Source organism: Paramisgurnus dabryanus, chromosome 8 (assembly GCF_030506205.2).
Source record: "Paramisgurnus dabryanus chromosome 8, PD_genome_1.1, whole genome shotgun sequence".
NCBI lineage: Eukaryota > Metazoa > Chordata > Actinopteri > Cypriniformes > Cobitidae > Paramisgurnus > Paramisgurnus dabryanus.
Genome location: NC_133344.1, coordinates 10,011,353 through 10,025,072, shown reverse-complemented (window position 1 = coordinate 10,025,072; position 13,720 = coordinate 10,011,353). Strand labels below are relative to the sequence as shown.

General features: G+C 34.5%; 1 protein-coding gene across 2 annotated transcripts in view; it reads right to left on the bottom strand.

Annotated features, from left to right (window-relative positions):
- grik1b (glutamate receptor, ionotropic, kainate 1b) overlaps positions 1–13,720 on the bottom strand; it is a 36,663-nt gene that overhangs the window by 9,930 nt on the left and 13,013 nt on the right. Inside the window, exons 4-11 of one of the 2 annotated variants that reach the window (XM_065282176.2) lie at positions 11,313–11,494; positions 11,161–11,214; positions 10,441–10,614; positions 10,013–10,156; positions 4,400–4,507; positions 4,200–4,241; positions 529–642; positions 250–453 (exon numbers count right to left, since the gene is read on the bottom strand). In XM_065282176.2, the coding sequence (XP_065138248.1) occupies positions 250–453; positions 529–642; positions 4,200–4,241; positions 4,400–4,507; positions 10,013–10,156; positions 10,441–10,614; positions 11,161–11,214; positions 11,313–11,494 (1,022 nt within the window). The remainder of the gene's footprint in view (positions 1–249; positions 454–528; positions 643–4,199; positions 4,242–4,399; positions 4,508–10,012; positions 10,157–10,440; positions 10,615–11,160; positions 11,215–11,312; positions 11,495–13,720) is intronic. The other variant, XM_065282178.2, reaches the window with a different exon arrangement.

Here is a 13,720-nt window from a genome sequence, read left to right as displayed (position 1 = left end):
GACTGTAGAGAGCATCTGTTTGACAAAAATCTGTGTAGTGCAGGATGAGTCACAAATATATTCTAGCTCATTTTTTTCAGTAAGAGAAAGAGTGCAAATTTTAAATGCATGTTTGCTAAAAACTATACTAGTTTTATAGCGGCTCCAAACAGACTAGGTCACAACATTTTTACTTGATGGGCAGATCAAAAAAGTCAGACATAAGAAATAACATCATGACTTTATTGTAAAGTCAGATCTCAGACTTACATGATCTATCAGTTCCCTGACCATCCCATTCCACTCTCCTTTATCATTCTGGGCTCCGTATTTTCCATCAGTCACAAGTTTGACCTCGTATGAAAAGCCCAGGATGTTGGATAGCTCTTTCAGCAGGTCCAGACAGTAGCCTTCAAACCGATCATTTCCATACAGAGGCTTATCAGACTTCTTATACATCACATATGGGTTTTCCTAAAGGCAACAATATTCTTGATAAGTTCCAGTAGTAGATTATTTTGTTTGCACCATTCATTTGTTAATTCTTACCAGAATTGTTGTGACGATGAGCGTCCGGTTGGCCATGGAGTCTGTCACATTGGTGTTTTTGTCTTTGTTGCTGTCTGTCAAGTTAAGGCCTGTGTTTGAGTTCCACACACCGATCTAAACAGGTGTGATAACAAATCAGTATGATAGCTTAGTTTATAATAGTTTAGTTTTGATGGAAGTCGATTTAAATGTATCTATAAAATATTATTTAAAGCTGAAGTGTGTAATAACTGCATAATGCTGAATAATTTTGCTGAGTGAATTACAAAAAATAAATACAATTTTAAACAGTATTCCAAAACATTTCAACCATTGCCATTGGTCAGAAAAATCAACGCAATTTCATGGCAATTCGTATGTATTTGGGTATTAATCTGCACAATGACATCTGTGCGTTTTTGTACGATTTGCTTTCGCTCCAGTGATGTTGGGGTTAGGTTTCATTCTTGTATATTTTATAATAATCGTACGTTTATGTTCAATTCACTTTATATAAATTCATATGAAGTAGCAAATTCGTAAAATACATACAAATTCCTGTAAGATCAGACTGGATAAATAAATATTCCTCTTCAAAGCATGATCATTGGTTGTCAGGATGCTCTAATATAAAGTGTATACACATACGAATATAAAGTATGCGAATATCTACAGCTGTATAGTCTCTCCATATTCATTTGGGAAAGAAGTTTAAAGCAGTGGTTCTCAAACTTTTTTGGCATGCGGCCCCCCATGCACGGTGCATCCCTTTCGTGCCCCCCCAAAATTTTTACTTATTAAACCTACATTTTTTTCTGTGGTTTAATTACACAGATTTTATGATAAATGTATGTATTTAATAAAATGTCATAAAATTGCACCCCAGCACCATCTTGCGGCCCCCAGTTTGAGAACCACTGATTTATAGTCACAAAAATTACACAATTCATGTCTACCAAGGCAAAAGGAAAACTAGACAATAGACGTATTAGGGGAACAAATAAGGAAAAATGTACTCAATAAAGCAATGGAGCACACATGCATTCTTGCAAAAGCCCGGTACTTAAAAAAGATTGCAGACTAAAGTAAATGCTTCCCATCATTTTTTTATGACCACCATCATTTTTTAATCATTAAACATGTCTGGATGATGTAAATCCATTATAAAAGAAGAGATGCCCATCTAAACAGTAAGAGTAGTCTCCTCTGAGATGGCCTTTCTGTCAAAGGGTCTCATTCAATTCGCTACACTATCTCACTTCTGTCTGATAGCTGCTGTCACGACAGCCTTTTAAAATATACATTAGGAGAGTGTCTGGTGCTGTTGGTGTGCTATTAATGTGCTCATAAACAGATGCTTTGTCAAACCGGCTTTCTGCATTGATGAACACATGACAGCATGACGTGCTGTTTCTAAATGGATGCTGAGCATTAAAACGTTACTTCGTGTTGGTTTAAGTTAAACCATGCTTTCCAGAGAGATGCTGGCAAGGGTAAAAATACTGTATGTGATATACTGACAAACATATAATGAAATTAATCAGTGTTTAAAACTTAATCTATAAATAAACATTTATTTTGCTGGGAAGAAGTGTAAATGTGTATATCTAAAAAATATTGAAAACTTGTATTTTAGATATTTTATACCAAGATAATACCATAATTTTGGACATGTACCATGACAATAGCTGCGTTTCCATTAAAGATTTTTCTATTAAAGATTGTGAAATGACAGCGTTTCTATTAACCGATGTTATGCGGCTAAAATGAAATTTTTTATAATTTTATTTGGTAAATAAGTAATTACAAAAACTATGCCAAAAGGTGTGTATGTGTTTGAGTTCATGCGGCGCTGCGCAGACGTAATGGCGAGGTTTGCCGCTTGCAGTCGAGGGAGGAGCTGAAAAGCCGTAAAGCCGGACACCTGCTGCTTGCCGTAGTGAAGTGTGCGCCGTGTTTCGGTTTTTTTTCGCAAATGAAGTGAATTAGATGGGGAATTTGTTAGAAACAAACCTTTTACTTTTAATAAAAAGTTATTAAAACCAGAAAATTTTATATCTAATATTTTAATTGCTGTTTATACTGTATGCCTGAAAATAACGGGAAACAAGCCTACATTATTAAAATACCAATAAGAGTTTTTGGTATTTTCATTTTTATTTTATTACACGACATATGTATGCATATTAACGTGTTTTACCTATTAGAAAAACATGAATTTATAATGTTTATTAGTGGAACTGAAGGTTGGATCCCAGCAAACACACAACGTTCCCCTAACGTTGGGAACCAAATAATAACGTTCTGGGAATGTTATTTTTAGGTTTTATTTTTGCAACCTAAAAATAACATTCTCCTAATGTTATTTTAACGTTAGAATAACGTTTGGGGAAAGTTAAACTAACTGAAAAATAATGTTCTATTTTTGTAAAGAAAACTTTCCTGGCTAACCAAAAACAAACCTTAAAGGAATAGTCTATCTTTTTGCCATATTAAACTATGTTATTACCTCAACTTAGACAAATTAATACATATCTATGTTTTTTCAATGCGTGCACTGTACAGCGCGTCGTGAATGTGTTAGCATTTAGCCTAGCCCCATTCATTCCTATGGTACCAAACAGGGAAGCCACCAAACACTTCCGTGTTTTCCCTATTTAATGAGGAGTTATACCAGTAAGTATGGTGCCACAATATAAAACTTTTTTTTGGTACCATAGGAATGAATGGGGCTAGGCTAAATGCTAACACATTCACAACGCGCTGTACAGTGCACGCATTGAAAAAAGATAGGTATGTATTAATTCGTCTAGGTTGAGGTAATAACATAGTTTAATATGGCAAAAGGGTAGACTATTCCTTTAAAAAAGTAACGTTATGGGAACCAAAAATTAACCTTAGGGGAATGTTTTAGAACAAAAAACTAACGTTAGGAAAACGTTTTGGGAACCAAACATTGTTAGCTGGGATTAAACTTGAATCGCATGTGATCGTTGCCATCAGTGAGCTGACCAATCACGAAGAGCTGTGTCGTCATGACAACTCCGTGCAGCCGCTCTGGAGAGCAAGCCGGCTACTCTCGAAATGCTCTAGCGTTAATTTAAAACCTTACGTCACAGTCACATGCCTGCAGCGCCAGCTCAAGTCGGACAAAATTACTAAATGGCATGCACTGCTTCAAGTCAGCCGCCAAACACACCTTTTGACTTCATATGGCGCTGCGCAGACCGACATGCGGATTATATTAAAATACAGCGAGAGCGATTCGAAAGCATACAGAGCAGTCGACTCCCGAATCGCTCTTGCTGTATTTTGATGACATGCACTTGTCTCAAACCAAACATACCGTGCCATATTTAAATAATGATCATGTGACTTTTTCACATGTTCGACAACCTGTAAATGTAAAAAAATATTCTTTTTCCGAATTGCCTGAAAAGCCAACTTTTCCGAGTGTAAAAACTTTTTTGCAATAAATGGGATTTTATTTCAATTCAGCATTTCAATTTGTGCAATGAGAAGGGTAATAGAAACGCAGCTAGTACTCTTTGAAAAAATTTGCATTGTCATGTACATATCATTCAAGTATATTTCAGTATCATGGCATATATCAAAATACAATTATATTGCTATTTGAAACCACTGGAATCACCAGACGTAAGGGAAATATTTTTCTGACATTCAGTACAAACCTTCTTCCATACTTTGCTAAAACGACCACCTTCCATAAACTGCTTTAAAGAAAATGAAAATAAAACAAAACATTAAAATGAAACTAAAAGCCAAGACTTCACATGTGTCATTGATATTAAAAAAGACTTAATTTATTCAAAATAGAGTTGATTCACCTACAGTCGGATGTATGGTTCATGTTAAAATGTGATGTTTGTACCTTTTCTATTCCATCTTCTTTCAGACTGATGACGTCCAGATCAAACTCTTTCCTCAGTCCGTCTGTTTTGTTTATGATAATTTGTCCCGTCAATCCATTCCATTGAGCCTACAGGACGTGACAGAAAAGATTCATTTGTCCCAAATCAATTTTGCTGTCATGGCTTCAGGTTTTAGACTTTTAAGGCCTGGCTCACGAGTTGATAGCTCTGATTTGCCGACATTGAACAAGTGCGTATTTCAAAATGGACCCTAATGTAAATTTATTAAAAGGTCATTTGCCAAAATGCTTTGCAAATTGCTTGCTTCAGAAGGTTGCTTGCTTACTTTTAGTAAGATATGTGTAAAGTGACTTTAACAATAAATATTTTTGGCAATATACAGTAAATACTTTATATAAGCATATTTTCCTAATGGACAAATAGGCTTTGGAGACAAACCCAAATCAATAGATCAACTCTGTTCATTGAGGTGTTTAAGATGTGGCCACAAGCCAAACTGAATCAGCCAATCTGTGCAGCGTATAATTCAAGGCATTTTTTTCTAACATTGACCGCAGTGGTGGTATAGTCAACAGATGTTCGCCAAAGCCACATGGAAAGACTGAAATGTCCAAATCCAATGGATTATGTCTTTAATTTGCTGTTTTAAGAATTAAAGAGGCTGGGTAGCGTTGCTTCGTAATCATCACATTCAGAGGCAGAGCTCATACAGAAAGCTTGAAGATTTGTTCTGTTCATTACTTATAAAGTCTAAATCTTAGTTGATCCTTCATGTCTATCATTACATCACGCTCTAGATACCATCAGATGTACAGTAGGTTTCAATTACAGAAAGGACACATCCAGTGGAGCTTAACTTGGATTGCTGTGAACGCTCAAATGTTACGGTCATTCTCATTAAAAGAACACAGCTTGAGGTTTAGTCAATGTCCATCTATACCTGCACAATACAAGAACCTCAGAGATGTGCTAACTAACCAGAATAAAAGTGTAATGTCACTTTTGACAGCGCTGTGGTGTTAAATCTAATCAAAATATTTCTTTTAAAAATTATAAAGAAAAGTTTTGTATGCAATAAGTCCTTAAAATATAAAATGTTTTTTTCTTAAGTTTCATAAAGAACCTACAGTATAACATCCACAAAATATTTCTGATAGATAAAAAGTTCACTGTAGTGGAAAAGATGTGATCGGGTCGGTGAAAACCAAACTAAAAAGTCAATTTTGTGATTTACTGTTTTTTACATAAACTCATCCTATATAATGTAAAGAAAATTTTGTGAAAATATAACCTTGATATATTTAATATTTAATGAGTAAAGTCATATCAAAGATTAAAATCACTCTGAAATCAATGAATTTTGATGCTCCAAATCTCATAATTAGTATTCAAAATTTAATATTTAAAATATTACTAAGCTTTATTAGGTACTTCTATTGGGAGGTGGCTGTCTAAATATTTACTTTTAAGAAACGATATTAAAATGATTTTTGCTTTTTATTTAGTTGATTTCCCGCCAGCCTTTTGTTGAAAAGTTGCCGCCAGCATTTTTTGTGATTTTCACAAAAGTTTCACAAAATGCCTTCCAGGAAATTGTCTTCTAAAAAAATAAAAACATTAGGGCTGTCAAAAGATTAATCGTGATTAATCGTATCCAAAATAAAAGTTTGTGTTTACATAACATATGTGTGTACTGTGTGTAAATATGATGTATAAATACACACACATTTGTGTATATATTTAATAAATATTTGCATTTATACATTTATATCATTATATTATATATAAATATTTTATATAAAAATATAATACATTTTATTATAATAAAGTTTTATATATAAATATTAATTAAACACAAACTTTATTCTATATGCGATTAATTGCGATTAATCGCGATTAATCTTTGGACAGGCCTAACAAATATATCAAATGAAAGAACAGCCCCTTTGCAAACAAAAGGGTTTCATCCTATCTTTATATTTTTCTCTGTTTAAAAAAATCTTAAATATGTTTTTCCCCAAAAATATTTTTTAGCAAAAAGCTAAAATAACTGCATTTTTGTTAAGGAATTTTGTTAGAGATCAGATTCAGAACAATTATCAAAACATACACAGAGTGTAAAATTAGTTAAAAAAAAATTTTATAAACTGGTTATCTATTGGATAATCGCATTACAGATAACCGTAAAACTCATCAGGAACACATGTTTTGCAAAGTTTTCTCTTAATTGACAAGATAACTCGTAAATGGCGAGAATGAGTTAAAATATAGTTATAGTTAAAATATAGTAATATAGTACTGATTAAAAAAAGGTTTATATATATATATATATATATATATATATATATATATATATATATATATATATATATATATTCTCAAATCATGAAATTTTACGTTAAAATATGTCCTGCACATTCAGGTCACTACCAGAACCAGTATGCTTAGTCCATTTGCTAAAGATTTTAACCACACCCTTAAATTTTTGATCAGGATATATACCTGTGTGTCCCCTCTATCTTATGTAGCTATATGGTGATTAGATATAGGTTCCATTTTATTGCAAATGTTTTCAAAATTATAAAAATCTGTGTGTAACTTCTCTACCAAACACCTTTATTCTGCAATGAAGTATTATGAAATGGCCGAAACATGTGGTAAAGCTATGGTTGTTTCAGTAGTGACAATTTTACTGGGACAGCAGTTGGCCCATATATGGCAATTCTAGTATTTTTCCAGCTTTGGGAAGCCTCATACCTTAATCTTTACTGCTCCCATCATTACACCAAATATGAGCTAGTAATGCTTGGGACTAATGATCGAATGAATCCAAGATGAATGTTTGCTCTGGCTTTATTTTTTTTGTGCCATAGCCAGAGGAATCGATAAATGAAGACACTGTAATAAGTCTCTGAGTGAAATTCTCAGATTCAGTAATTTAACTGGAGTCATTAAGATATTATCCAAAAAAACCTCTGTCTTACACGCTGACTCAGCAATACCTTCTGCAAAAATAGGACATTCACACAAGTCATCTGGAAAGATAATTTCTGGGACTATATATAACGGACTGAAATACATCTGACGCAAGACTATATCCACAAAACAATTATAAAAGGATCTGAAGTTTGCTAAATTGTTGCCTTTGACTCTATCAAAGTTTAAGAGAATATGATAGGGTGGGATTTCTAGAAAGGGTTTAAATTAAGGGTGCATTGTGTAACTTTTAGAAGGACCTCTTAACAGAAATGCAATATAATCTACATAACTATATTATCAGTGGTGTATAAAGACCTTACATAATGAACTGTATTGTTTTTATTACCTTTGAATGAGCCTTTTTATCTACATCCACCCTGGGCCCCCTTATGCTGCGTGAACACCAAACACGAAGCATTGCGTTCCTCGCTCCAGATTACTCGCAGGATTTACCTTTGTGTCATGCTAATTTTTCGCTTGAGGTAAATATTTTCAACTCGTGTGAAGACGTGTTTGAGAGGAATGGCGCGAGTTTCATGGCATTCGCACCGCCCAATTCACGCTGCCCAATTCACATAATTTGCATCGGCACGCACAGGTTCCCGTCTTTGCATTGACTTTGTATGTAATCTACTCGCGCAAATCATTAAATTTACTTAGGTGTGTATGCCCCATTATATGGAAGTTGCTGTTATGTTTCTACAGTAGCCCTAAATGGACAAACTTTTCTAAAAATCGTGTTTCATCCCAACGTTGTCTCAGACGACAACATGCTTGTCCTGTGGTGGCTACCGTATGCGTTTTGAAATTGCGTGGTGAGTTGTTGGTTGCAGTTCGTAATCAAATGTTTTTTTTTTAAAATAGACCTTACAAAAAACATTACTAGGACAAAACAAAGGGGCTAATATATTGTAAGATATATCAGTGCAAGTTGTTTTACGTTATGACATCTTAAACAAGCATTTTATTCTGGGACTAGGCTTACCGTACATTCACGTACATTAAGTTAACGCTTAACGGAAGGCTTGTCTGAAGCGTGGCCAACAGCCAATCACTGGGGCCGCAACACAAGCTCCGGTCTTCCATAAACGTAATTGGCTGGCTCTGCCTAGGTCAGGGGTAGGCAAGGTCGGTCCTAGAGAGCCGCAGTCCTGCATATTTTAGCCTAAGCACTGATAATCTAACCTGATGTCTAAATCCTAAAGACATTGATTAGCTTGTTCAGGTGTGTTTGATTAGGGTTGGAACTAAACAATGCAGGACTGCGGCTCTGTAGGACCGAACTTGCCTACACCCGGCCTAGGTTATTTGCATAAGGCGATATGATTGGCTGACGCACGCGTTGCCGCTTGAAAAGTTAAGAAATGTTCAACTTCTGCCGGCACTGACGCGGCGCCGACGGATCCACAATTCAGTTCGCCAACGCTTGACTTCACCCATTAAAAGTGAATGGGAAGCGTCAACGCTTACCCCCCACGTGAATGCGCCGTTAAACCCTGCCCGAAAAAATCACCCCATAATGTTTAAAGAATAAAAGTAAAAGTTCCAACATGATCTTATGGCAAGTCGTGTTATAGTCACAAAAAATGTGATACATTTTTTTGTGTCCATGGCACAAAATTATTTTTCTTGTCATTTTATGTATGGTTTTCTATTTTTTCCCCCCTATTTTAAAACTATGAAAACTATTTAAAAAATGTAACAGAAAGTGATTCTAACCCCAACCCCAAGCGACAATAGTAAGAAAATAGGGAAAAAACAATGAGAAAACAATACATAAAATGACACGAAAAAGAAAGTCGTGCCACGGACACGAAAAATGTATAGACATTTGTGCAAGTGACACAAAAAAGCTGAATTTTCGTGCTATGGAAACATATTAATTAATAATTTTTCGTGACTATAACACGACTTTCCGTGAGATCAGTCTGAAAAATGTTGTCATTATTTACTCACCCTCATTTCATTTAAAGTGAAAACCAAGATCATTTACAAATGAATGCAATGAATGCATACAGTTCACTTAAAAAAGCTGGGTTGTTTAAACCTATAATTGTGTAAAATATGGACAAACCAAACCATTGGTTTAAGTTAACCAAATGGATGGTTTTGTCTGTGTTTTTGAGTCAAAATAATCCATATTTTTTACATTGTGAACAAGGATCTATAGTCTATACTAGGCATGGGCCGGTATAAGATTCTGGCGGTATGATAACCTTTAGCAAAAATACCACGGTTTCACGGTGTTGCGGTATTGCCATTGCAACACTAAAATGTGTTTTTTTCAAATGCCAGGTACAATAAAGCCTTTAAATTATAATATGCTTTCAACACATATATAATATTTTCGTAATGTATATTAAATGTAAACATCAAATCAATCACATGACTTCATGATTTAATGAATTTTGTATAAGCACAGCTCATACCTTGGAGACGGTATCACAGAACATTTTAGTGGTTTTGAAACCCTGACTGTTTTAAACCTCGGTATACCTTGAAACCGGTAACCGGCCCATGCCTAGTCTATACGATATACACGTAAATCTATGACTACAACAGCATTGATATTTGTATTTGTGGGTAAACTGTTCCTTTAAAACAACTATGTTGGGGTACAGGTTTATTGTTACCTCTTTAAACAAGCTGATGAACCGTGAGCCGAAGCGCCAGGGTTTGTGTCTGTGACACTGAAGTGAGCTCACTGTGATCTGAGACGCCCGCTGAGACGCGGCAGCAACCATATACACAGCATCATACATCAGCGCTGCTTCAGTCTGTGGTGCATAGAGACCAAAAGAAGTGTGACTTTTGCACATGAAAGTGTTTTCATATACAACCCGCTTATCTGTTTTACTGCACAGTAAGACGATAGAAATAAAAGTAATACCATGTTTTTTAGCCAAGGTGGAAAATGCATTGACTGTACAAAAAATGTACCATATGCTAAATGTCAATCAGTCAGTACCATAGCATATTGTGATGTTGTTTTGTAAAGCTATGAATAGATTAACATTGACATTATCTGTTATATTATTAGTATTATATGTAGATCACAGACGGTCATCATTCCATCCAGCAGGCCGGTCTCAGGTTTGGGTGGAGCCTGCAGTCGCTCCATGGACCATTTCTCCACCACCGACGCCACATGAGGAGTGTCAAAGTTCAGCAGACGGAAACCTGTCATGTTCACGCCACTGTACCGGTACGGCTCCAGGTCCAATGCAAACAAGTCCTGCAATGTATCATAAAAACATTAGGCTCTAAAAATACATCAGGTTAAAAAAATGAAAAAAAGATGACTCTGCTTCATTTCCCATGTGAACTGAGACAGTTTACATATGAGTCTCCAAGACACAACAGCAAAACAAGCCGATCATAATAAACCAAACTAAGCTAACACCGGACCTCGTAAAAAAGGACTGAAATAAGAAATATGTGAAATGATCCCACAAGAGCTCATTACAAGGAGAAATATACACTGTCCCCTATTCTTGCTAGACTAGTTTTATTATTATAGAAATTGCTTTACGGTCTGGCTACTGACTATTTATGAGGACAATAGGATTTACAATAAAACTATTTTTTAATAAACTTCCTGTTTTTCCGTTTCTTTTCTTAGTCTTTCTTGTAAAGCTGCTTTGAAGCAATGAAACATTGTAATAAAGTGCTATATAAATAATGACTTCCCTTGACTTGACCTCTCTTAAGATTCGATCTAAAAGTACACAATATTGTACACAAAACAAAAAGAAAATAAAAAACAGTACAGGAGACTCACAAGAGTGGTGAAGAAGAAATGATAGTACTCTGTCATCATTCCCATAGACAACAACTACAGCAGATAAACAGAAATGCAACATTAATAATCAAACGGCATATCTGCATGTTTAATGAGCATGTGTTTATTCAAAGACAGATTGTGTGTTTGACCTGCTTAAGGACGTCTGCTGCAGTCTGGTATGAGCAGTCAAAGATCACACAAAACTCTTTGCCCTTCTTCATCTCTTTCAGCAGCGGCCGAGCATCTTTACTTCCTGTCGGTAACTGACGGATTTTGATCTTGATACTGTACCGTGATGGAGCCTTGATCAGCTCTTGTAGACGAATTAGCCCTTAAAATATGACATGAAAATATATGAACACATGTAAACACACTAGCAGTTAAATGCCTCTTGTTAAATGACTTTAGCAGTCTTTATTATCACCATTTTAAACACATAAGAATAATGCCGCAGTCATTAAACATCTCTTACAACTAAACTTCTTCAAAACAGTCACTCAGATCCGTTCAACACTGTTCATTTTCTCAACTAACTTCTGATATGCATTGTAGAATAGTTATTGAAGTCACTAACTGTTTGCTGCTTTTCACACCCAACGATCTGTCTGCTAATTAATTCAGCATTGAATCATATATTTAACACATCTAATAACAAGTTTGAGCTTTTAAGCCTTTAAAATTAAATTATGCAGGAGAGAGTACATTATGTGAACTGATCAAATGCTGCTTAATAATAAAGTTAATAATAAAAATGCACCAGTCTCCTCAGTATGATCGCACAATTCGTATGTATGTTAAAAGTTGACAATTTTTTATTCATTTGTACGAAGTGAATCGTGCAAAAATGTACAATTATCATCAGTGTTGGGGTAATTTACTTTTAAAAGAAATGCATTAAAATATTAAGTTATTTCACAAAAAAGTAACTAAATTCGTTACTTAGTTACTTTTCATGGAAAGTAATGCTTACCATACTTTTAAGTTACTTTTTTTTACTTAAGTTACTTTTGCGTTACTTTTGCATTACTTTCCTAATTATGTTACTTAGTTACTTTTCATGGAAAGTAGTGCTTACCTTACTTTTAAGTTACATTTTTTACTTAAGTTACTTTTGCGTTACTTTTGCGTTACTTTTGCGTTACTTAGTTACTTTTCATGGAAAGTAATGCTTACCTTACTTTTAAGTTACTTTTTTACTTAAGTTACTTTTGCGTTACTTTCCTATTTTCGTTACTTAGTTACTTTCATGGAAAGTAATGCTTACCTTACTTTTAAGTTACTTTTTTTACTTAAGTTACTTTTACGTTACTTTCTTACTTGGCTGAGGTTTGATCTCTTTCAGGCCTTGCAGGTGTTTTTTATGACTGAGACGTTCTGCATTCAGAAACTGCATATTTCCATCTCAAAAATGTCAACCTCTGGCCTCCCATCTCCGTTTCTGACTGAAAGGGTTCCTGCTTAGGCGCGCACGTATAGATTGCGTAATTCTACGTGACGAAATTCAGTTTAATTTAGTACATTATTTTTTAAATCAAATTAATTAAACTGAAAAGTAATGCAAGTTACTTTTCAGTTTAGTTAATTTGAGTTCAAAAAAGTAACTCAAATATTAATGTGTACATTTATAAAGTAATGTGTTACTTTACTTATTACTGCAGAAAAGTAATATTATTAGGTAATGCATGCTACTTTTAATGTGTTACCCCCAACACTAATTATCATTAAAAAGCATCAATGAAACCACACCCTTAACTGCAACATCGCAGGATACAAAAATGACAAATGCAGTCGTACGAATTAATACAAATTAGTCACCTCGTAAAATACGTACGAGTTGCTATAGCGCTGGTCTCCTACACTGTATAATGGCAAACAGTTCTTCCCAGATATGATCGCAGGGCAAAATGGCAAATACAGCAACATTTACACAAAATTGTTAATTTCATAGCAGAAACATTGTTTATTAAAAATGGCAAGAAATTTGACTTCCTAACAACGCTCAGACAACATTTAAACAACATTCATGTTGGTTTGGATGGATAACATTGCTTACGCACACTGTAAAAAATATGTAGCATCACGTAAAAGCAACTTGGTTTTGCAGGGCAATCCAACCTACCATTTTAAGTTTTGGCTTATAAATGATATAACTTATAAAACAAGTTGAATTTGTTTAAATTAATTTGTTATGTTAAAGTTACAAAAATATATGTTGATTTGACAAAATGCAGAATTTTTTACAGTGACAATCTCAGAAAAAGGTTCAAGAAGATACAAAAGTTGTTACTGGGGCGGCCTTTTTCAAAAAGTACCGTGTTGTACCTAAAATGTTCATACTGGTAGCTCAAGTGTAAATATCTGTACCAAAGTGGTACATATTAGGACCTTTTTAAACTTTTGAACAGTCATCATTTTCTTAATTAGATGAGTCTAATATTTAGCGACATTAGCTTTAGAAATCATAGTTTCTAAAATACCTGAGCAATTTTTTTCACATCTCGAACATTTCTCCCAAACATCAATGAGATTAAATGGAGATTTAAATGAAACTTCTATT